Source organism: Chiloscyllium plagiosum, chromosome 23 (genome assembly GCF_004010195.1).
Source record: "Chiloscyllium plagiosum isolate BGI_BamShark_2017 chromosome 23, ASM401019v2, whole genome shotgun sequence".
Classification (NCBI taxonomy): Eukaryota; Metazoa; Chordata; class Chondrichthyes; order Orectolobiformes; family Hemiscylliidae; genus Chiloscyllium; species Chiloscyllium plagiosum.
The window spans coordinates 269,940-294,539 of NC_057732.1; the positions used below are offsets into that span (position 1 = coordinate 269,940).

The window sequence follows — 24,600 nt, forward strand, 5'->3', positions numbered from 1 at the left end:
TTTTGAAATGCATAGAGAAAATTCAGTTGTTAGAATTAAGTTTGAAATTTCATTTCATTGCATATTACAGATCTTCATTGAACGAACAAGCAACAATAAACATTTGAATACCATCAACATTAGGCATGTTGCAAACTCAATTCGTACGCATGGAACTGGCATTATGAACACAACAGTAAGTGCACTTCTACTTAATTGGATGAATTGTTTAAAAAAAAGTACTAAAACTTAAGATTTTAGCTGTATTTCTGACAGTCTTATCAATCTAAGGTACATTTCTTCTATGACGTGATGGTTGCATTTTTTTTGCAACCCGAGGCTACATAAAAACTGCAATAACAATAGCACTTGGCAATGTAATTGTGTTACAGCCATCACACATTTTAACAGTTTGCGCTTTAGAAACAACGTCTTCTATTTGTCAATCATGTTATAGCCAGTTCACATGCAATATAGGAGAAAAACCTGTACAGTTTTTAAATCTTGTGTGAACCTTATCTCCAAATGACCCTGCTCCTTCACAAGACCTGTACTACTTCCATTCACTGTATTTAGTGCTGGTATTATTTCACAAAAATATATCATGACATTTATTTATGCTGAATTCCTCGAGTTAACCCATAGAATCTCTACAATGCAGATAGAGGCTATTTGGCACATTGGGTCTGCACGGACCCTCCAAAGAGTATCCTACTCATATAGACACTGTTCCCGTAATACCATGTTTACCTTGGGTAATCCACCTAGTCTGCATATGCTTGGACAATACTAGTCAATTTATCGTGGCCAGTTGTGATGATGCTGTGGCTTAAAGAGGTTATCTGTCCTAGTTCTTCTTTGAAAAGAGGTTGTAAGGCAGAGGTGTTGAGTGGTCTACCAAAACCACTAGAATAAGCAGCTTTGAGGCCTTGGGATTTATTTAAAATTAGAGCAATGAAGGCAGCCTGGCTGAGTGTGGTCAGCTCTCTCAGACTAGCCTTTGTAGTTTTTTTTAGTTTTAGGATTTAGATTTAAGTAGTTGCTGTTGTGGGCTTGAAAAAATAGAATCTGTCTTGTCCCTCTGTTAGTTACAGCTAGAAGCTGGGGTTTCTCTCTGTTGGGTAATCGGTGATAAAAATCTGTTTTTTTGAATTTGCCTTTTTGCCAAAGGGTGTGTTTATGGGATATATAACTGCTATATTGGAGCAGTTGATTAGTAACAGTTGCCGTATCTATTGCTGTGTTAAGTTTTCCAGTAGGATTAAGTTACTCTAATTTGCTCCTTTCTTTGGTTGTATTTTAACTGTAGTGTTCAAATAAATTGCAGTTTGCTTAACGTTGAGAGTTTGACTGTATCTGGAAACGGAACTTCACATTTGCCTTAAAAATAGGAAAAAGTAAGGGTCCAGGCTACCTTCTTAAAATATTTTGAGCGGGTCTGGTCTAGTCCATAACACACTGATCCCAGACGAGTCCCCAATTTGTAATAGCTTAGTGCCTCCTCCTTACAACCTTTCTTCAAAAATAAGGATCAAAACACCTCTTAAAGCCACAGGATTGTCATACAATCTATCTAATCTGCATGTCTTTGGTTTGTGGAAGGGAACTAGAGCATCCACTGGAAACCTACACAAACAGTCACCCAAAGCAAAAGTCAAACCCAGGTCCTGCTGCTGTAAAACAGAAATGCTAACCACTGTGCCATCGTGCAAATAATCTCCATTTCCCCATATTAAGTTCCCTTGTGGTATTTGGTTTCTCTTGCACATTTGAGCATTGCTCCCTGTAATGTGATGTTCTCAGCTCTCCCACATGGGACAATAGTTTACTGTAATGAGTGTTTGGACTCTGGTGCATTGTTGCTTGTGGCTTCTGAGAAGTGGTACATAGTGCATGGTTTGCAGCTGGTTTATGTTGTCTGGGCCGTGCTGGTCTCTCCACTTCACAGAAACATTGGCTACAAGCATATGGCCTCTGGGCCAACAATAATAACTGGGAAATAGCTTGTGTCCTCAAACAATTAAGAGAGAAGAACCCAAACCTGGCAGAGGGAAAAAGATCTGAAGGAAACGAGGATTGGAGGAAGTGAGGCTGAGAGGAGTATGAAATGAAGGATGTAGATATAGACCACGCAATCCATATTTGTGGTGATAGCAAGAAATCATAGAACTAAGAAAAGGTCCTTTGGCCTATCGAGTCATAACTACCACTAAAGGTATCAAGATTAGAATGGTGCTGGAAAAGCACAGCGGGTCATGCAGCATCCGAGGAGCAGGGAAAATTGACGTTTTGGGCAAAGGCCCTTCATCAGGAATGCAGCTGGGAGCCTCTAGGGTGGAGAGATAAATGGGAGGCGGATGGCGCTAGGGAGAAGGTAGCTGAGAGTGCAATAGATGGAAGGAGGTGGGCGGGTAAAAGTGATAGGTCAGAGGGGAGGGTGGAGTGGATAGGTGGGAAGGAAGATTGACAGGTGGGACAGGTCAGGAGGACGGTGCTGAGCTGGAAGGTTGGAACTGGGGTAAGGTGGGAGGAGGGGAAATGTAAAAACTGGTGAAGTCCACATTGATGCTATGGGGTTGGAGGGTCCCGATGTGCAAGGTGAGGTGTTCTCCTTCCAGGTGTCGGGGAGTCAGGAGTGGTGATGGCGGCTGCCCAGGGGGGTTCTGTCCTTTTTGAGGGCAGAGGTGCAGACCGTGGATGAGATGTGTTGGCGGGCATCTTCAATCACGTTGGAGGGGAAGTTATGGTCTTTAAAGAAAGAGGCCATCTGGTGTGTTCTGTGGTGGAACTGGTCCTCCTGGGAGCAGATGCAGCGAAGGAATTAGGAATACAGGATAGCATTTTTGCAGGAAGTAGGGTGGGAGGAAGTGTAATTCAGTTAGCTGTGGGAGTTGGTGAGTTTGTAAAAAAAAATGTCATTGTTGAGGAGTTGATGGGCGGGGGAAACAAAGTAGAATAATGAATCTCTCAGGATTCAAATGTGACATGGTTATTCATGTGTAAGTGTGGCTGAAGATCAAATATTAAAAAAAACAAAAAAAAAACAAGGGAAACAAGTCCTCTGCCTTCATACACAAATTGTCCCTTTTGGTCCTTAATGGCGTCTACTGTTTCCTTTGTTCTCCTCTTCCCCTTGATAAACTTATAGAATATCTTGGGATTTTCCCTAAACTTGCCCTGCCATTTTTATTCATTCCCTCTTTGTCCTCCTATTTGTTTTCCTAAGGTGCCCCTGCAATTTCTGTTCTCCACTGGGACCTCGTTGGTCTGCTCCCTTTTTACCTGTTTACATCTCTTTTTCCAGCTTATGCAGTTCTGAATATTCAGAGGTATCCAAAGCTCTGGTCTTGTTGCTGCTACATTTCCTCCTAAACATTGAGCCTGCAATCTTCCCAATTACTTTTTGAATGCCTGCCACTATTCTGCTGTATATTTTCCCACAAATAACTCTTCCTGGGCTATTTTGACCAGTTCCTGTCTTATTTTAATAAAAATCTGCATTCTCCCAGTCTGAAACCCTTTTGTTTTGCAGATTATCATTTTCCGTGTTTGCTAACAAACTTAGTGTATGGTTTTGTGGTCATTGTCTGTAAATGCTCCCCCAATGCCACCTCAAACATCTGTCCAGCTTTGTTCCCTAGAATTGGGTCCAGCATTGCACCTTCCTTTGCTGGATCTTCCATACATTATTTGTACACACCTCAGTGAATTGACTAGCAGTATGGGCCCTTCAGTCCTTGATGCTGTGCAAGCCTTTTATCGCACTGTTTGGTGGTGTTTAATACACTACCAGCCATATGACTGCCACCTTTTTATTCCTAAGCTGGACCCATAAAACCTCATTTGAAGATTCTTTCAAGGTATCATCCCTCCTTACTGTAGTAACTGACTTCTTAATGACTAATATGATACCACCACCTCTTTTACATCCTCCCCCGTCTCGTCTGAAGATCTGATGCCCTGGAATGTTTAATTGCCAGACCTCCCTCTCCCTCAGCCGTGTCTCTGTGATGGCAACAACATCACAATTCTGTAAGTCAATTCACACCCTTAATTCATCTGTCTTTGAGGTTATCCAGCCTTGCAAAACTCCCTTGAGTAAGGTCTTGGTTCCTTCCTTAAAGTCTACTGCGCTCCTGTTGTACTAACACTCAGCGCCCCCTCTTCCTGCTGAACTAGTTTAAACTCCTCCCAGCAGCACTAGCGAATCCACCTGTGAGGATGTTAGTCCATTCTGGTTCTGAGGTGCTGTAATGTATGAGTTTTAATATGAAGTGTTACTTTGCGTCATTGCTTTTTGTTTTTGCTGATGTTAATGTCATGTTCAACATTTTTTTTAAACTCATTGAATGTGGATATCTCCGACAAGGCTAGCCTTTGTTGCCAATCCCTTGTTTTCCTAGAGAAAATAATAATGGGATCCCATTAAAAAACAGTTTGAAGCTTTGCACCTGCATCATCCAGCAAGGTGATGTTTTGTAGTTGGTATGGATTTCATCCTGAAATACGCCCTAACTTAATTAAGTGTTGAAATGCTAAGGTCAGTTTGGTGACTTGATGCAAGGCGTTGGTCCACAGTCTTGGTGATAACAGTAAAATGAAAGGAAAAATGATATCTCTACTCTCTCTTGGTTCGATAGTTCCATTCATTTGAAATAGCTGAAGCATCTGCACTTAACTTCCAAACACAGAATCATGAAATTAAGATATATAATCTTCAGCCACACTTACACAGGAATAACATGTCACAGTTGAATCCTGAGAGATTCATTATTCTACTCTGCTGGTGCCCCACTGCCTCACTGAAATGTCTGATTGAGTAACTTAAAATTGAAAGTTCTCATGTTGAATACTTGAACTGGATCCTTATGTCTTTTTGTTCTAGGTCAATTTCACCTACCAGTTTCTGAGGAAAAAGTTTTATATTTTTAGCCAGTTCATGTATGATGAACACATTAAGTCTCGCCTGATCAAAGACATTCGATTCTTTAAGGAGACAAAGGACCAAAATGATCAAAAGGTATTCATGGACGTGCTAAATTATTGAAGTGCAGGTATTTTTGTACAAAATAAAAAGCAGAAGAACTGCAGATGCGATAAATCAGAAACAAAAACAGAAGTTACTAGAAAAGCTCAAAATCTGGCAGCATCAATGAAGAGAAATCAGAGTTAACGTTTCAGGTCCAGTGACCCTTCCTCAGAACTGATGGTGGCTAGGAAAATGTCGGTTTATATGTAGAACTTAGGGTGGGGGACGGAGTAAACAATAGGTGGGGATGGAGCCCAAAGAGAGAAGAATAGTTGGACAAAGGAGTGGGCAACAATCTGGCTAGCAGGGTAAATAGCTATTAATGGAGACTGTTAGTGGCTAACTATAGGTATTGTGTAATGGCAGACTGTGATAACAAAGTCTGATGTGTGGGGTAGGGGGTTAGGATATGGGAGAGTTCAGACCCTAACATTATTGAACTTGGTATTGAGTCCAGATGGCTGTTGGGTTCCAAAGCGGGAAATGAGGTGTTGTTCTTCAAGCTTCGTTGGAACACTGCAGCAAGCATGAGACAGACTTTGCCAAGGAACTGGAACTGGAAACTCAAGAGTCTTTTTTTGCGGCCAGAATGTTCTGCAAATCAGTCACCCAGTCTACGCTTTGTTTACCCAATGTAAAAGAGACCACATTGTGAACAGTGAATGCAGTAGAGTAGATTGTGTGAAGTGCAGGTAAAGTGCTGCTTCACCTGGAAGCCCTGTGGAAGGTTGATGTACAGTGAGATGTGGGTGTTCAGGTCCATTGTTTCCTGAAGGTGGCAATGCAGACCAATGGAGTGGTCGAGATGGCATACGGCATGCTTTCCTTCATCGGACAGGGTATTGAGTACAAGAGTTGGCAGTTCATGTTAAAAGTGTACAAGACTTTGGTTCAGCCACATTTGGAATACTATGTACAGTTCTGGTCACCACCTTACCAAAAGGATGTGGATGCTTTGGAGAGGGTGCAGAGAAGGTTCACCAGGATGTTGCCAGGTATGGAGGGCGCTAGCTATGAAGAGAGGTTGAGTAGATCAGGATTATTTTCATTAGAGATACGGAGGTTAGGGGGGGGACCTGACTGAGGTCTACAAAATAATGAGACGTATAAGCAGGGTGGATAGCAAGAAGCTTTTTCCCCCAGAGTTTGGGGGGGGGGGGGTCTCAATTACGAGGGGTCACGAGTTCAGAGTGAGAGGGGAAAGTTTAAGGGAAATGTGCATGGAAAGTTCTTTATACAGAAGGTGGGTGCCTGAAATGCATTGCCAGCAGAGATGGTGGAGGCAGGCACAATAGCATAATTTCAGATGTATCTAGACAGATACATGAATAGACAGGGAGCAGAGGGATACAGATCCTTAGAAAATATATGGTTTAGATTGAGGATCTGGATCGGTGCAGGCAAGGGGGCCCAAAGGGCCTGTTCCTGTGCTGTAATTTTCTGTGTTCTTTATATGTTTGGGCCCTTGGATACTGAGGAGAGAGGAGGTAAATGGGCATATTTTACACCTGCAGCGATTGCAGGGGAAGGGGCTTTGGGGAAGTGTTGGTAGTAAAGTCACCACCAGGCGCATTCCCTTCCCCTCTCTTGTCAGCCTCCTGCAGAGGCTGTACCCTTCAGGACACCCTGGCTACTCTTCCTTTACTCTCAACACCGCCCCCACGGCACCTTCCCCTGCAACCGCTGAAGATGTAACACCTGCCCATTTACCCCTCAGCATCCAAGGGCCTAAGCAGCACTTTATACTGCACTTTATGCAATCTAGTCTACTGCATTCACTGCTCATGATGTGGTCTCTTCTAAATTGGGGAAATGAATTCTAGACTAGGTGGCCCCTTCACCGAGCATCTATGTTCTGGCCACAAAAAAGACCCTGAGCTTCCAGTTCCCTGTTGTTTTAACATACCACCCTACTCCCTGGCCAGTATCTCCCAGTGTTCCAAGCTGGAAGAACAACTCCTTAATTTCCAGTTGGGGACCCTTCTAGATTCAATATCCTGTTCAATAATTTTAGTGTCTTAGCCCCCTACCCCACACACCAGACCTCAGCTTTTCCAGCAACTCCTATTTTTGTATCTTTTATTCAATGTCCTTTGAGTGTGTACCAATTTTAATGCGTTTTATATGTTCCTAGTGATTTATTAAAAACAGTTCCTTTTTTCTCAGAATAGCAGTAAGTGGAAAGGGAGAAATGTAAACCTAACAGATATATAACATGTGACCACTTGATCCAATTTGCAGTATCCACAGGAAAGTTGAAGGAATCGTGGCATATGATAAACAAACCCAAAAAATACTATGTAATTACTCACTACAATGTTAACTTTGCTTCTCAGTTTAGTCATGGGTTAGTTAAACGATTTCAAACAACTGATCGAAGAATTAAGTTGGAGTTGAATACTATTTTCATGCAGAGGCTGATGAAGTTTTGAATTCATGTCTGAAAGAAGGTGGCGGAAACAGAAATACTCGTTGCAATATCAAAAAAAAATCTACTTGGTGACCTACAGAGCTCTTGAGTAAGCTGGAAGATGTAATTAACTTGGATAGGTCTCCTTTTGCTAACAGAAAAATGATGAGCTGTGTGATGTCTCTTTGAGTGTCAAATTTTGCTGCTATGAACCAACTAATTCTCGTTCACAGTATCCTTTTGACCGCGCAGACAAGTTTAATCGCGGCATCCGAAAACTTGGATTAACTCCAGAGGGACAGAGTTACCTTGACCAGTTCAGGCAGCTTATCAGCCAAATAGGTAAGTGGCCTTTGAATGCACGTCACCCAATAACATATTTTTAGTTCGAGATTGTGATTTGCTGATATTGCCATAAAGTGCACACATTTAATTGCACTGATGCAAAGAGACTGAGGTCTGTAACTCATCTATTTTGTTGCCCATCTCTTGAGGTGAATGGGATGATACTGTTAGACAGCTCATGGAAATGGACGTCATGTTGAATTCGGAAACTAAAAGTTTTAAGTTATACAAGCGTTGGTTGAAGTGTGAGATTCCTAATGCAATTCCATTTGAAATTAGCTACTTCAGTAAAGGGTAACTAACTCCCAGGATGTGGTCACTTCTGGCCTTTTTTAAGCCCCAGACCCAGCTGGTACTTCATGTAAAGGTTCTCTGATGAGTAATGGGCAATGGTCGAGGCAGAAGAGCTTTGACCTCAGAGAACCTCAGTTCCCTCTGGGAAGAGGGGTTTCTTTCTCTTAAAACACACATGAGGAAGGCAGTGGGGAAACCTCCTCATGTTTCCTTTGTCCCTGGTCAAAAATGATTAATGCAACAATTTTTATCAAGATAAGAGTGTGAATGCAGTTGGCATCACTCCTATTAACACCTGTCTTGGTATGGACCTCCAAGATCTGTAGATGGGCCCTATGTATGATGGTGATGCTGTGTAACTGTCAGAACACTGTGAGAACAGTCTTAAGAGAAGAAAAGCTGATACTAAAAGAATTTCTTGAATGAAGTGAAACATGTAAAAGGAGTCAGAATGGTCCAAAAGAAAACAGATTGGGTTCTTCAGACATGTTATCTGTGAAGAAGGCTTGGAGTGCTTGATATTACTGAGAACTTTGAGCAAAACATAGAAAATTTGGAATGGTATTTACATACCAACAACTTTGCATAAACCACAACTTGTACCTAGTTCCTGTCGGTGTGTGTACCTCAGTGCTGAATCTTATGTTTTGACCCAGTGATCAGAGAGATGAAAATTGAATCTGACCTCCCCAGTCTCAGCCCAATCACATGTCTAGATCATTTCAGTCTCTACTAGGCTACCTTCTTTGTTCCAAGTCTTCACTGACTCATTGTGCTGGTTCCTGACCTTTTCCCTTTCTCATTACTCCATATATCCATCTCATTGTCTAGGTTTCTGCAAAATCCAAGAAGGCCAGTTTCACTGCTGACTTGTTGATTCTTTCCTTCAATTACTTCAATACTTGGTTATCCTCACTCATTCCACTTCCAATTACACCAACCGAGGTTAATTCACTTTTCAGTTCCACAGTAATCTTCTGCCACCACCAACAATAGGTTCTTGAAATCACTTACTTCCTCCAAGTCTTTATCCAGAGTGTTGTCACTGACTCTGACTCTGATCCTATTCCCCTACCACAACTTTTCATGTTCAAAATCTATTATATCTCTGACTTTTCCCAGTTCTGATGAAAGGTGACAGGCCTGAAAATGTTAATTCTATTTCTCTTGCTTCCCCTGGAGGCTGTCATAACTTGAGTATTTGTCCCATTTACTTCATTTCAATTTATGCCTGAATTAACAGACAATTTACAGAGAGCATAAACTGTAAATTACACAATAAATGGAAGATACAATATAGATCTCATGATTTACTGGGCAGGCCATTCAGCATACATGGCCCTAATTTTGCCAGAAAGACCTTAGAAGTTAGGAATGTGTTGAGGTCAAATTCCAACTCTATCACTGAGGATTTACTCACCAATCCTCGTCTGACAGTAGCTTCCAACCATCCTGAGTTCCGCAGGCATATTCTTCACTAAATTGATGTGTTTCAGAATCTTCTCAGCTCACAGCAGTCTTGGTGGCATGGATCCATCAGACATAACTTTTATCTGAACTTCCAGTTCACTGTGCAATGCATCATGGAATCGCAGAGGAAGCCATTTGGCCCATCATGTCTACACTGATTCTTTGGCAGCACAGTAGCTCCTTGGTTAGCACTGCAGCCTCACATTGTCGGGGACCCAAGTTCAAGTCCAGCCTCCGATGACTGTGTGGAGTTTTACATTCTCCCCGTGTCAGCGTGGGTTTCCTCCGGGTGCTCTGAATTCCTCCCACAATTCAAAATTGTGCAGGCCAGGTGGATTGGCCATGCTAAATTGCCCATAGTGTCCAGGGGTGGGTAAGTTAGGTGGTTTGGCCATGTGAACTACAGGGTAAGGAGGTCAGTCTGGGGGGAATGCTGTTTGGAGAGTTGGTGTGGACTTGTTGGGTGAATAGCCTGTTTCCGCACTGTAGGGATTCTATGATCTATTGTAAAGCCTAATGCCAATCTCATGTTGGGATAAGTGGAAAAGACACATTGTTGATTATTCAATGTGTTCCTCAATACTTCAACTGAACCTCCTCCACATCTGGACCCTAACGACTCATGTGAAAAAGGCTTTGCTCACATCCCTCTTGCCTCATTTACGCATCACTTTAAATCTATGCCACCTTGTCCTTTTTATTTTTACCAGTGGGAGCAGCCTCTCCCTACATGTTCTGTCCAGCCTGCTTGTAAATTTGAAAACCTCTACCAAATTTCCTCTCAGACTTCTTCTGTCCAATGAGAACAGTCCTAACTTCAGGATGTTTTGAGAGAATACTTTGCAAAACACATAACACCTTGAGCTTCATGAAAAGAAGTATTCAACATCATTCCTTCAAACCTATGCAGTCACTCAGCTGCTCCGAGCTCCTGCACATGCTGAATGGTGTCCAAAGCACTGGTTCCACGTGTGGAACTTGATGGTGTACATGGATCTCGGATGTCCATGCAGTGCAATAGAAATGGGAGAAATGTAGGTATTGGGTATTAAAGTTTGGAAGTAGTACAGAGTTTGTAGAGCCCCTGCTGAGATATTTGCATAATCGATGGTTATAGGTAAGGTGCTGGAAGGTTGGCTAACATGGTGCCCCTGTTAAGAAGGACAAGCCAGGAAACTATAGACCGGTGAGCCTGACATCAGTGGTGAGTAAATTGTTAGAGGGAATCCTGAGGAACAGGATTTACATGTATTTGGAAAGGCAAGGACTGATTGAGGATAGTCAGCATGGCTTTCTGCACGGGCAATTCTGCACGGGCAATCCTGTCTCTCTGAGTTTTTTGAAGATGTAACGAAGAAGATTGAGGGCAGAGCGGTAGATGTGATCTATGTGGACTTCAGTAAGGCATTCAACAAGGTTCCTCATGGTAAACTGGTTAGCAAGGTTAGATTACATGGAGTACAGAGAGAACTAGCCATTTGGATATAGAACTGGCTTGAAGGTAGAAGACCTTGAAGGTGGTGATGGAGTGTTGCTTTTCAGACTAGAGGCCTGTGACCAGTGGTGTGTCACAAGGATCAGTGCTGGGTCCACTGCTTTTTGTCATTTATATAAATGATTTGGATGTGAACATAAGAAGTATAATTAGTAATTTTGCAGTTGACACCAAAATTGAGGGTGTAGTAGACAGTGAAAAAGGTTACCTCTGAGTACAACGGCATTTTGATCAGATTGACCCAATGAGCCAAGGAGGGACAGATGGAGTTTAATTTAGATATATTTGAGGTGCTGCATTTTGATTAGATTAGATTGGATTCCCTACAGTGTGGAAACAGGCCCTTCAACCCAACAAGTCCACACCGACCCTCTGAAGAGTAACCCACCTAGACCCATTTCCCTCTGACTAATGCACCTAACACTACAGGCAATTTACCATGACCAATTCACCTGACTTGCACATCTTTGTGACTGTGGGAGGAAACCAGAGCACATGGACGAAACCCACGCAGACTCAGGGAGAATGTGCAAACTCCACACAGACAGTCGTCTGAGGCTGGAATCAAACCTGGGACCCTGGTGCTGTGAGGCAGCAGTGCTAACCACTGAGCCACCGTGCCACCCCAAAGGCAAATCTTAGCAGGATTTATACACATAATGGTAAGGTCCTGGGGAGTGTTGCTGAACAAAGGGACATTGGAGTGCAGATTCATAGTTCCTTGAAAGTGGTATCACAGGTAGAATTGTGGAGAAGGCGTTTGGTATGCTTGTCTTTATTAGTCAGTGATTTGAATATAGGAGTGGGGAGATCATATTGTGGCTGTACAGGACGTTGGTTTAGCTAGTTTTAGAATATTGTGTGCAGTTCTGGTCTCCTTCCTATAGGAAGGATGTTTTATCCTCATCACTGATTCTTGTAAATCACTTCTGTGTTCTCTCCGGTGTATTCACATCTGTTTTATAATGTGATGCCCAGAACTGTATACAATATTTTAGCTGAGATCTATCACTTCCTTGCACTAGTACTGTGTGCCCCTTCTAATAAAGTCAAGAGCACTGTATGCTTTATTAGCTGCACTCTCCATCATGAAGCTGATGCTGGTCAATCAGTTTCTTTAAAACAACTGAGGCGGCTGCAGTCAACTTATTTTCCTTTATCCCCGATGCATCCTCGTGTTCACTTTTTTCAAATGCTTGTACAGTACTATGGATGATCTGAGCTCTAATGCCTCTGTATATTTTTGTCTAGTTTGAAATGGTTTCAGTTTCCTTAGAAACGTGGAAGTTGAGCTTCCCTTTCAGTTAGGATTTTACTGCAAAAAAATGGTACAGGTTTGAAATGAAGGTCAGTGCATTTGCCAAGTCACCAGTTCAGCTAACGGCTCTCATGCTCTTTCCCTCTAGCCCTGTGATTTTTATCACTGCAGGTTCATATTTCTGCTGTCTCTCCCGGTCCCACCACATTGCCATATTCATTCCTTTCAGTTCAATTCTGATTTCTTCCAGATTGATGCTAGTTGTCATTTCTTGATTTTCAGCTATCTCTTCTACCTTTTGCCTTGGGTTTTCTTCATTCGTAAGCCAGTTAAAGTATTACACTCAGCTCTCTTGTCTGTCATCCAGGGAAGGACAATAAATGCTGGCCTAGTCAGTGATAATATTTAAATGTATTTTTAAAAAGATTTCTTTATCGAGAAAATGATGAATGTGTGAAAGTTATTATCACAGCGAACAGTAACAATGCATTAGGGAAAGAATTAGGTGTGTACTCAAGAGAAAAAGGAATAGAAGAATGTGTTTTGGTAAGTTGAGGTAGAATGGGAGGAGGCTTATGTGCAGATAAATCAGTTTCTTGAAGGCATTTAATAGGCAAATAAAAGCTAACCTATTGGAAAGAATAATCAAAGATGAATACCAATATGGTTAATCAGTTCAAATGGCTTGTGTCTCTTGCACATGTTCTTCTGTATATTTTAATGTGCCTTATAGGATACTGGTATGCTCACGTATAGAATAGTAAACTGATTGTTTAATCATGGGGCATTGCCCCCTCCTTATGACTGCACGTAGCATTTGTACAATGGGTAAATTTGCTTTCCTATTTCATGGTTTTCCTTTTAGGAAATGCAATGGGCTATGTTCGGATGATTCGATCTGGTGGACTGCATTGCTGTAGTAATGCAATAAGGTATTGTTTAATTACAAAAGTTCATATTATTTCAAACTTGGCGCAGTCAGCTGGAGTTGACATTGATTCAATCCTGCTTCAGGTTTGTTCCAGACTTGGAGGATATTGTAAACTTTGAGGAACTTGTAAAAGAAGAAGGACTTTCGGAGGAAACTCAAACAGCTGCCAGGTAACATAACCAAGCTGCAGCTGATACTGTCTTAATCTTGGAGAGGGCCCTGTCAAGCCGAGTACATTGAATATAAATGAACTAGTCGACATCACGTGTTTCCTTTGCCTTAACCATGCCCACTAGAGTAAGAATATGTGGAAAATTTCAGAGCCAACAGCTGAGATTAGATTAGTTCCAAGGATGCAAGGTTACAGAAGTGGAGATAGAGCTGAAGTTGTTCTCTTTGGGATGGAAAGAGCTAACAGGAGATTGGAACAAAATCTTTCATGTTGTGGAGTGTTTAGATCCATGCTTGCCAAAGTGTGAGTCGGTTTTGAGGCTGTAAAACTGTGCACCGCCCCCCGCCCCATTCTCCCACTGGTGTGAAGAGCTAGTAGGGAGTGGCATACTGAGAGAGCAGGCTGCAGTGAAGGGCTGAGTGAGTAGAGACAGTGCTGTTTAGACTACAGTATTTTTCAATTAAGAAACACCCACCGTTTCATTGGGTTTCTCAGAGCAAGAATGATGCAGAATTGGAGTGTCGTGCTGTTAGCGCTCAGTTGAAGCTTCACAGCAACCATTGCTGCTTCAAACAAAAACCGAAACTGCAAGATAAATTCAGCAGATCTGTGAAGAGAAAGCACAGTTGATATTTTGAAATCCCCTGACCCGATGGCAGCGCAGGTGATGGTTACTGTGAAGGAGTAAGCGATAGGTGGAGATGAATCACGAGAGAGATCAAGATGCTTGGGCAGAAAAAGGGATGGATAATCCTAAGCTGAAGAGGAAAAAAAAAATCTGATAATGGGGACCATAAATAGGTAAAATTAAGTTGGCTGTTCTGAAAGCAGGGAGAAAGTGAGCACTGCAGATGCTGGAGATCAGAGTTGAAGAGTGTGGCACTGGAAAAGCACAGCCGGTCAGGCAGCATCCTAGGCGCAGGAGAATCGATGTTTCAAGTATTCAAAACGTCGATTCTCCCGTTCTCGGATGTCATGACAGGGCTAGGGTGAGAGAGTGGGTAAAGGATGTAGAAGAAGGTGTCCAAGCCCTAAAATTATTGAACTCAATTGTATTGGGTCCTGAAGCAGAAAATGAGATGCTATTCTTTCAGCTTGCACTAAGTCTTGCTGGAGCATTGCTGCAGGCCCAAGACAGAGATATTGGCCGGGAAACAGTATGTTGAAGTTGCTACCTCAAAGCCAGAGACCCCAAAATGTCAGACTCACCAGTCTTACTGCAGGTTGCAGCACACACTTAAGGAAACCTGTGGGCAGGGGTCACAACGAGAATATACCATTTACGATTTGAAAGGACCAGAGCTGATTTTGATTAAGGATTTATAACTGGATTTAAAAAAAACCCAAACCACATTCATACCAGATTTCTCCATGTTTACAAAACACCTTTCTTGTTTTCAATTGGTAATGAAGTGGTAAGAGAAAAGCAGTTCAGTCACATGTACTGATGTGTATTAATTAAGGAAAGTCAGCCCAGATTTGCTAAAAGAAATAACAAAGAGGATTGATGAGGGAAGAACAGTGGACGTAATCTATATGGACTTCAGTAAGGCTTTGACAAGGTTCCTCATAGCAGACTGGTTAGCAAGGTTAGATCACATGGAATACAAAGAGAACTAGCCATTTGGATACAGAACCAGCTCGAAGATAGAAGGTGGTGATGATGGAGGGTTGTTTTTCAAGTGAGAGGTCTGTGACCAGTGGTGTGCCACAAGGATCGGTGCTGGGTCCACTGCTTTTCGTCATTTATGTAAATGATTTGGATGTTAGCAAAGGGGGTTTAGTTGGTAATTTTGCAGAGGAGGTGTAAGTGGACAGCGAAGAAGGTTACCTCAGATTACAACGGGATCTTGATCAGATGGGCCAATGGGCTGAGAAGTGGCAGATGGAGTTTAATTTAGATAAATGTGAAGTGCTGCATTTTTGAAAGGCTGGGCCTGTACACTTAATGGTAAGGTCCTGGGGAATGTTCCTTGGAATGCAGGTTCATAGTTCCTTGAAAGTGGCATCGCAGGTAGATGAGATATTGAAGGCGGCATTTGATATCCTTGCCTTTATTGGTCACAGCATTAAGTGAAGGACTTGGGAGGTATTGTTGCGGCTGTACAGGACATTGGTTAGGCCGCTTTTGGATTATTGTGTGCAGTTCTGGTCTCCTTGCTATATGAAGGATATTGTGAAACTTGAAAGGGTTCAGAAAAGGATATTGCCAGGGTTGGAGGATTTAGGCTATAGGAGGAGGCTGAATAGGCTTGGACTGTTTTCTTTGGAGCATCAGAGGCTGAGAAGAGACCTTAGAGGTTTATAAAATCATGAGGGGCATGGATGGGGTAGATAGACAATTCCACATTTCCCTGGGGTGAGGAATTGCAGAACTAGAGGGCATTGGTTTAGGGTTAGAGAGGAAAAATATAAAAGATACCCTAGGGGCAACTTTTTCTCACAGACAATAGTACATATATATGGAATGAACTGCCAGAGATAGGTGAAGGTACAGTTAAAACAGGTACATGGATAAAGAAAGGTTTAAAGGCATATGGGCCAAAAGCAGGCAAATGGCACTAGTTTGTTTTTGGAAACCTGGTTGCATGGATGAGTTGGACCAAAGTTTCTGTGCTGTATGACTCTATGATTCTAAATACGTTATGGTGTTTGCAGTGAGATTTTATTTTAGCTGTGTTTGTTCTTAAATGTTAGACAGCTAGATTCTGTCCTTACTGATCTCACTCGAAACTCTGCTGAGGGGACTGAATACTTCAAGATGCTGGTGGAGGTTTTTTCTCCTGAATTCCGCAATTCTAAGAATATGCACCTACGAAACTTCTACATCATTGTGCCACCACTGGTCAGTATGTCTGTCTACTACTTTATTACTTATGGATCCCCTGATATACTAGTTGATACCCTTTACATCGAATCATGACAGAGAATAAATTTCAGAATAAACCGATTAAGAGGATAGGGTTCAAATAAGATGCATTCCATCAAAAAACAAAATCATGACCATGAAATTCCATTCTTAGCTTCCCAGGGCAGTTCAGAATGCTTTAGACTGGAAAAAAGATGAAAACGTTGCAAAGATTAGTAGAGTAAGTTTAAGGCTTGGGAATGCTATAGAAACTATTAATGGACAATTGGAAAATTGATGAGTGGAAATAAAAATAGAATCTGTCCATAACCTGACTAGGAATATAAAAACAGTTTTAGTTTTGATGTTACATTAAAAAAAAGCAGCTAAAATGAAAGCTTTTATTGAGGCAACGGTAGGAGAAATTAGCGCCAAGAATGAGAAAATGGCTGACACATTGAGCACCAGTTGTATCACTGATTACAAATAAAGACAAGTTAATACCAGAAATGGAGAGTCACCAAGGAACTCATAAGTGAGCATATTAGGGTAATTAAAACAGAAAATGTATTGGGAAAAATTTGGGACCAAACCTGACACATCCTCAAGATCTGATGTACTTCAGTCTGTGTCCTAAAAGAGATAACGGATGTGCTATCTATGAATTTCCAAAATTCTATAGATTCCAGAACAGCCATGCAAATTGGAAGTTGCCAAATGTACACTGCTATTCAAAGATAGAAAAAATGAGAAAACAAGGAAACTCTGTTCCAGTTAACCTGACATTAATTGTCAGGAAAATATTGTGTGCAGTTTGGTCTCTATCCATGGAAGGGTACATTTACAAATGGAGGAGGTCTCACAGAAGGTTCACTAGTTTGGTTCCTGTGAAGAGATGATCCTCACTATAAGAGACAATGTAAATTGGATCCATAATTCCTGGAGTATAGGAGAATGAGTGATCTATTCAAACATGTAAGGTCCAGAAGGAGCTTGACAGAATGAGAGAAGTTATTTCCATGGCAGAGAAATCCAGAGGACAAAGGGTTAGTAGTTTTGGACTGAGATGAGAAATTTCTTCATTCAAATGCTTGTAAATTTTTGAAATTCTCCACTACAGATGTTCCATAATTGAATATATTTGATAGATATTTAGTGTCTCACAAACTTAAGGGATATGAGGAGCTAATGGAAAAATGGAATGAATGCAGATGAATTGTGACATGTATACAGTCAGTTACCATTGCAAGTGTGGATTCAGGAATTTATAATGATAGTTACCAAAAGATATATGTACATCTATTTTGTACCAAAAATTGCTGAATTACTTGATTAATCTTTAAATTTACCTGTATGAAGACCAAGCCAACCTAAAAGTTTTCTAATTGTAGCCAATTAACTATCTGTAACAGTCTATTAATTTTGACATTTTTTCATGTTACTAATCATTGTGACTGGTTTCTTTCAGACATTGAACTTTGTTGACCATTCAATAAGTTGTAAGGAGAAGTTGAATAAGAAGAATAAAGTTGGAGCTGCCTTCACTGATGATGGCTTTGCAATGGGTTAGTTGAAATGTATCAGAATTATCAGGAGTTTCCTGTGCTCATTTGTGAAATGTTGTGCCAGTGGTTAAGATAAATCATCAACAAATGAAGAATAGCTCAGAGCGCAGGAGCAGAGTGTAGCCTGACATCAGTTTCAATGAATTCTAGTTTCTTTTATTCATTCATGAAATGAGGGCATCACTAGCTAGGCCGGCATTTATTGTCCAGAGGGCAGTTAAGAGTCAGCCACATGTAGGCAAGACCAGGTAAGGATGGCAATTTCCTTCTCTGAAGGATATTTGTGAACGAGATGTGTTTTTCCCAACAATCTACAATGGTTTCAAGGTCACCATTAGACTCTTAACTCCAGATTTTTATTGAATTCAAATTCTACCATCTCCCATTGTGGGATTAGGATCTGGACACCCAGGACATTACCTGAGTCTCAGGATTAACAGTCCAGCAATAATATCACTAGGCTGTCTAATAGATTTCACATGGTGGATGAGAGCTGAGCAGGTAATTGAATGGAAGATTTGCTTGAGCTTAATTCACCTCTTTAACCACAGGAAATTGTGTTCCAAATAAAATGCCATCTTGGCATTTACTCCAACCTGAGTGTAGAGCTCCACTTTTCTAGCACTGCCCAGATTTATCTTCAAATTGGCAGCGCGTGTTAATGTATCAACCTGAAGGATTTAAATGGATTTGTTTTGCAGCTGAATCCTTTGCTACTTAAGCTGTTTGAGATGCTGCTAAAGGATTTTACAAGAATGGAATGAAAGACTTCAGCTATGTGGATGGGTTGAAGACATTGGGCTGTCCTGCTTAAAAGTTTGAGAGGAAATTTGGTAGGATTGTTCAAAATGGTGAGCAGTCAGCGCTGAATTAGATGAAGGATTTTGAACTAGACCACACTCACTTAATGTGATTTACAAAAGAAATAATGGCAAGCTGAGGATGAACACTCTTTTAAGGATTTGGAATGCATTGCCTTGCCTGACCATGTGGTAGAGCCATATACAGTCAGGATTTTCAAAATACAATTGGACAATTACCTGAAGGGAAATTATTTGCTGTACAGGACTAGAGCAGGGAAAGGGGCTGAAGAAGGACTTATGCCCGAAACGTCGATTCTCCTGCTCCTCGGATGCTGCCTGGCCTGCTGTGTTTTTCCAGCACCACATTTTTCAACTCTGGTCTCCAGCATCTGCAGTCCTCACTTTCTCCCAGGGAAAGGGGATGGCATGGGCCTCGTGCGCTGTAACTAATCTCATTGTAGGGAGGGGAGGGGGGTGTTTTATCCTCTTGTTCTCTTTCTCCTCCCTTTCCAAATAATACACATCATAAATGCAATCAGGGATTTTGAAATAGGTATTTGAAGAAATAGTCAATCAAGCAGTGACAGGAATCAGGCAAAAGATTGTGTTTCAGTCAGGCTGAGTGAGGGACACTCTATAGATCTACTCTGACTGGTTGTGCTATTGAATATAAAGGCACCCAAAATCAGTGAGTTTGTCAGAATTCTCTCTATCTCTACCCCAATCTCCCAGGATCTTGCCCTGCTAGAACAGTTGAGTTCAGAATTCTGATGTACAAATTCTAAATGTTTCAATCTGTGAAGCAACAAACTGATTGTTCTCTTCCATTGTCGTAGAATCATTTACAGTCTAAATGGTGGGCTCTACGGGCCATATGGTGATGGAGTCCATGCTGGCTCTCCATGGAGCAACCCAGTCAGGCCTCTTTCCTCACTTGACCTCCTTGTCCTGCAGGTTTCTTTCCTTTGGCAATCATTGATTATTTACACTTGCATCACCACTCTCATGGACAGGAGTCCCAGCCCATTACCACTTGCTACACAGCAAAGGTTCTTGCTCACACCCCCACATACCCGACCCAAAAACATTAAATCTGTGTCGACTAGTCTTTGTCCTTTTAGTAACGGGAAGACTTTTTCCATGTCTAACTTACCCAAAACCTATCACAATCTTAAACACCTCTATCTTTCAATCTCCTTTGCTTTTCAAGCCAAACTTCTCCAACTTTACATCAGTCAATAAAAGCCCTCATCCTGCAACTGCTCTCATAAATCTTCTCTGCACCCTGCCAAGAACCCTCACATCCTTCCTAAAAGGTGGTTGTCAAAACTGGACACGCTACTGCAATAGGGATTCAATCACTGTTTGAGAAATGTTCTGCATAACTTCCCAGCCTTTGTATTCAAACTTTTATTTATAATGACCAAAATGCCATATGTCTTGTTAACCATTCTCTCTGTGTCCTGACGCTAGCAAGGATTGTTGCACATGCCCACCCTGCCTCTCTGACTTTGAACACTCTTTAGAATTGTGCTACAAGTCTGTGTTGCGTCTCTCTAAGTTTTCTGTTTTGACTGCTTATATTATACTCACTCCTTACCTCCTTTATCTTCCTTCTCACCTCTCCTTTCAACCTGTTGTATTTGATCGGGATCTCACTTTTAAGAATTTAGTTGCAAACAATGTAAATCCTCCTCCTCTTGGGCTTTTCTTAATTTGTCTCTATTATCCATCATCCAAGGAGCCCTTTTTTCAATTCCCTTATTTTCTGCTGCTGTTGGAATGTCGTGTGTAACTTGTACTTGAACTATCTCCTAATTAAAAGTCACACATTTCCCATTGGCATTCTTTCTGGCTTTATTTTGTGTGTGTCTTACTGATGGTTCTTCAATTATTGCAGGTGTAGCCTATATTCTGAAACTGTTGGATCAGTATCAGGAATTTGACTCGTTACACTGGTTTCAGTCAGTGAGAGAAAAATATCTTAAAGAAAAGAATGCAGTTGTCAAACAGCAAAATGTCCAATCAACCAATCAGGATGAAAAACTCATGCAAACAATGAATTTAACCCAGAAAAGATTGGACATCTATTTACAGGTACAGTTCTGTTTCCTGTTGAAGTAAATGGTCTGATATTCTGTTCTGTAGCCTCACTTTGACATGTACTACAGCAACAACTGAGGCCAACTTGAGGTGACTATGTGTTCCAATCTCAACATGTTTATGGTTTGTATTCAGGCATGCATGTGGTCATTGTTGCTGGACGTTTGATCAAAAACATACTATTAGTGTAATCCAGCCTTGCTTGCTACCATTGTAAAAAGATAAATGAACTTTTACTACCTTTTTGGTAGTAAAAAGCCATTGTTATTAAATTAGAAGAATTTGTTGTAGGTACTTGTCTTCAGGACTTCCAGAATGGATTAATTAGTGTTAAATTTATTGGATTACAGGATTCTAAAACAGCAAATAAATGAATGTTGTTTAAATGTAAGAAGCTGCAGTTGTTTATATAAAATTCCTTTGCATCCAGCTGGACAGACACACAAGGCCTTGTTTTAAGGTCTCATCTAAGCATTAGCGCCATCTTGGTGTTGCTAGAGTCATAAAGTTATAAAACAGAGAAACACCCTTTGGCCCACCATATCTTTGCTGACCAACAAACACCAAACTATATTGATTCCATTTACCTACACCTGGTCCATAGCTTACTGTGCCCTGACATTTGAAGTTCTCACCCAGATGCTGCTTAAACATTGCTCTGAACTACCTGCCCAAGGTTATATTCATGTATGTAAGGGGCTCTTGAGGTGCAGTGAGAATGTCCCCCACTGTTGGCCAGAGGTTCTGGGTTCAGACCCATCTGAGCAGGTTGCTTTATAATGTCTCTGTGCTTGTATGTGAGTTGGAACTCTCAATCTCCTGATATCTTCAACTGCGATAGCAACTAAGCCAAACTTAGCACACTAGCAGAACAGGTAGAATTACTAAATCCGGTTTATGGATTAATTAAAAATCCAAATAATAAGCTGGTGAGAGCAGAATTTGAAATTGGTTTAACTAGCTGACTTTTGACAGTATCTGCTGAATGGGAACAGTCCTTTTACTGGTATTTTCTAAACACCTTGATTATGGGCGGCACGGTAGCACAGTGGTTAGCACTGCTGCTTCACAGCGCCAGAGACCCGGGTTCAATTCCCGCCTCAGGCGACTCTCTGTGTGGAGTTTGCACATTCTCCCCGTGTCTGCGTGGGTTTCCTCCGGGTGCTCCGGTTTCCTCCCACAATCCAATAAAAAAATGTGCAGGGGTTAGGTGAATTGGCCATGCTAAATTGCCCGTAGTGTTAGGTGAAGGGGTAAATGTAGGAGAATGGGTTTGGGTGGGTTACGCTTCGGCGGGTCGGTGTGGACTTGTTGGGCCGAAGGGCCTGTTTCCACACTGTAAGTAATCTAATCATACAAAAAATACTTAATATTGATGGATCAATTAATTCTGGAGTTCCATTAATCTTTGTTGTCTGAGTGAGGAAGCCTTTTAATAAGAAAACTGTTCTTTGACTGCACTGGCTTGACCCATTAATGGGAAAAGAGAATATTTTGTTGGTTTTTCTGTTATTAATGTATTGGTTTCTTTCTATTCAGGAGTTTGAACTGCTGTATTTCTCACTGAGCAGTGCCAGGATTTTCTTCCGAGGTGACCAGTCTGCAGCTGAAGAAAGTCAAGACAGAAAAGAGAGAGAAGGCAAGTTTTCAGTACAGTTGGTTCTGATATAACACAATAGTTTCATTCTCGTGCAATCTTGTGTTATAAAAAAAATTGCGCACTGGCCGCGCCATTTAAACTAAATGGGGCCAGAGTCGCATTATAGCCAGTAAGGAAAGTGTGTGTTCTACAAATAATGGTCTAAATTCTTCTATCATGTTAAAGCCATTTGCATTGAAGAAACATAAGTATAGCAGAACCAACTGTATTAAGCGTTTGACCAGTTGTACATTTTCCTGAGATATGTATGTCAGTCAGGATCCAAACAAGTTGGTGAGGCAGAAAACCAAGACACCTTCCTTTGTAGATAAGAGTTTATTGACCACTCGCTCATATAGCTCTCTTCACCTACAATGTTACAGGAGCTCCCCATGTATATGGATATTTTTGAATCAACCTGTTCAGAAATGTTAACCTCTGGGACTTCAAACCAAGCTCCTGGTTCAGATAGAGACATTCCTACAGTACCACAAGGGCCCCTCTATATATGTCTGTATTCAGACAATTAATACCCACCATTTTTGATCTTCTAAACCTTAAGTATGAACATTAACAAGCTTAACAATATGATTAACTACGTGTTAACAGTGTCATGCAGTGTAATACTCTGAGAGAGCTGGGCTATAATTATATCAATCAGATATATTACCATTGATCATTAATTTTAAACTTCGAAGTTACTGATCTAATTTTAAAAAATCAGAACATTAGCATTCTGATAAAAATGTAGTTGTCTGATTTTCCCACATGGTAAATTGGCTGTATTCCTGATGAAGGGCTTTTGCCCGAAACGTCAATTTTACTGCTCCTCGGATGCTGCCTGAACTGCTGTGCTTTTCCAGCACCTCTAATCCAGAATCCGATTTTCCCACTTGTAGCAGAGAAAGTTCACATGGTGCTGACCTTGTTTCAGCTGTGTAGTTACTTCAGTTTTAATGCCAGAGACATTCTGAGAATCCTGATGAAGCTTCAATCTGTGTATGTGTGCTGTATTTAATTGGGAAGTTGAAACTTCTGTTGGATTGATGCCTGGGGACCCCTTTCAATGTCTTCCACACTAACCAACATCTTGAACTCAAGCTTGCTGCTCTGAACTGAACTGGGTAATGCATTTATGGTTTTCCCACTGTGTTAATTACCAGTACAGGTCCTGGGTTGACAGTGGGAGCTGTATCCTGAAACTTTGTCTAAACAAGTAACTCCTACCCTGAATCCTATTGACAATGCTCCTCTTGTCAAACCCCAAAAGATGCAAACATCACCCTGCAAAGTAGGACTCTCCTAGCTTAATGTCAGGGGCTTCTTATTATGGCAGATGCTGGTGCATAGGGGAACAGTGGCTATTTGTCAGAGTTGGTTCTGACAAATATTGGACAGTGGAGTTTGGTAGTTGTCAAGGATGAACTTTAGCAGTGAATGGAGGGAATTGAATGTATCAATGTCAGGACCATTTGAAAACACTGAAGTGCATTGAACAGAAAACACATTTAGAGGGCATGTTTCAGTTCATAATGAGAAAGGGGTTTTACTGTAGTTCTGCGTGGTAACAAGGCTTCCTGATTCACTTTGCTTATCGTCTCCTAGCAATAGCCAGGACTGGGAAGCCCGAAAACATGAAAAACATGTTCTGTGTCTCAAAGGTTAACATTGGACAAATTTGGTGGAGTGGCCTTGGCACTAGCTTTTAGGAAATTCCCTTCCTAAAGCTCACCACTTCTTCCAGAAATGTTCTTGAAAAAAGCTAAACTGTTTGACCAAACCTTTGAATTGCCACATAGCAACATTTTGAAACAGAAACTATGAAGCACCTTGGGATGGTTTACAATATTAAAGGTGCTATATAGTTGCCTGCTTTTCTCAGCCAAGATGTAGTGTTACTAATATTTGAAGGACACACGCATTGGGAAACTGTAAATGATGAGATCTGTTCAGTAACGTACAGAATTTCTAACAAACAAAAAGAGAAATTGCTGAAGAAACTCAGCAGGTCTCTGACAGCATCTGTTGAGAGAAAGCAGAGTTAACACTTTACCTAGGCAATGGCCAAGTAATGTTATCAATAGACCATTAATCCAGAGACCTGGGTTTGAATCCTACCATGGGAGATGGTGGAATTTGAATTCATTAACATGAAAATCTGGAATTAGGAGTTTAATGGTGACCATGAAAAACCCATCAGGTTCACTAGTGCCCTTTAGGAAAGGTACTATGTGGTCCTTCAATGGTTTGGCCTGCATG

General features: G+C 41.3%; 1 protein-coding gene across 4 annotated transcripts in view; it reads left to right on the forward strand.

The window, feature by feature from the left end:
- washc4 (WASH complex subunit 4) overlaps nucleotides 1-24,600 on the forward strand; it is a 136,116-nt gene that overhangs the window by 110,112 nt on the left and 1,404 nt on the right. For 3 of the 4 annotated variants that reach the window (XM_043713266.1, XM_043713264.1, XM_043713263.1), the window contains 9 exons: nucleotides 71-175; nucleotides 4,865-4,999; nucleotides 7,652-7,760; nucleotides 13,146-13,212; nucleotides 13,295-13,381; nucleotides 16,081-16,228; nucleotides 17,700-17,796; nucleotides 20,500-20,696; nucleotides 22,242-22,341. In XM_043713266.1, coding sequence (XP_043569201.1) covers nucleotides 71-175; nucleotides 4,865-4,999; nucleotides 7,652-7,760; nucleotides 13,146-13,212; nucleotides 13,295-13,381; nucleotides 16,081-16,228; nucleotides 17,700-17,796; nucleotides 20,500-20,696; nucleotides 22,242-22,341 — 1,045 coding nt within the window. The remainder of the gene's footprint in view (nucleotides 1-70; nucleotides 176-4,864; nucleotides 5,000-7,651; nucleotides 7,761-13,145; nucleotides 13,213-13,294; nucleotides 13,382-16,080; nucleotides 16,229-17,699; nucleotides 17,797-20,499; nucleotides 20,697-22,241; nucleotides 22,342-24,600) is intronic. The other variant, XM_043713265.1, reaches the window with a different exon arrangement.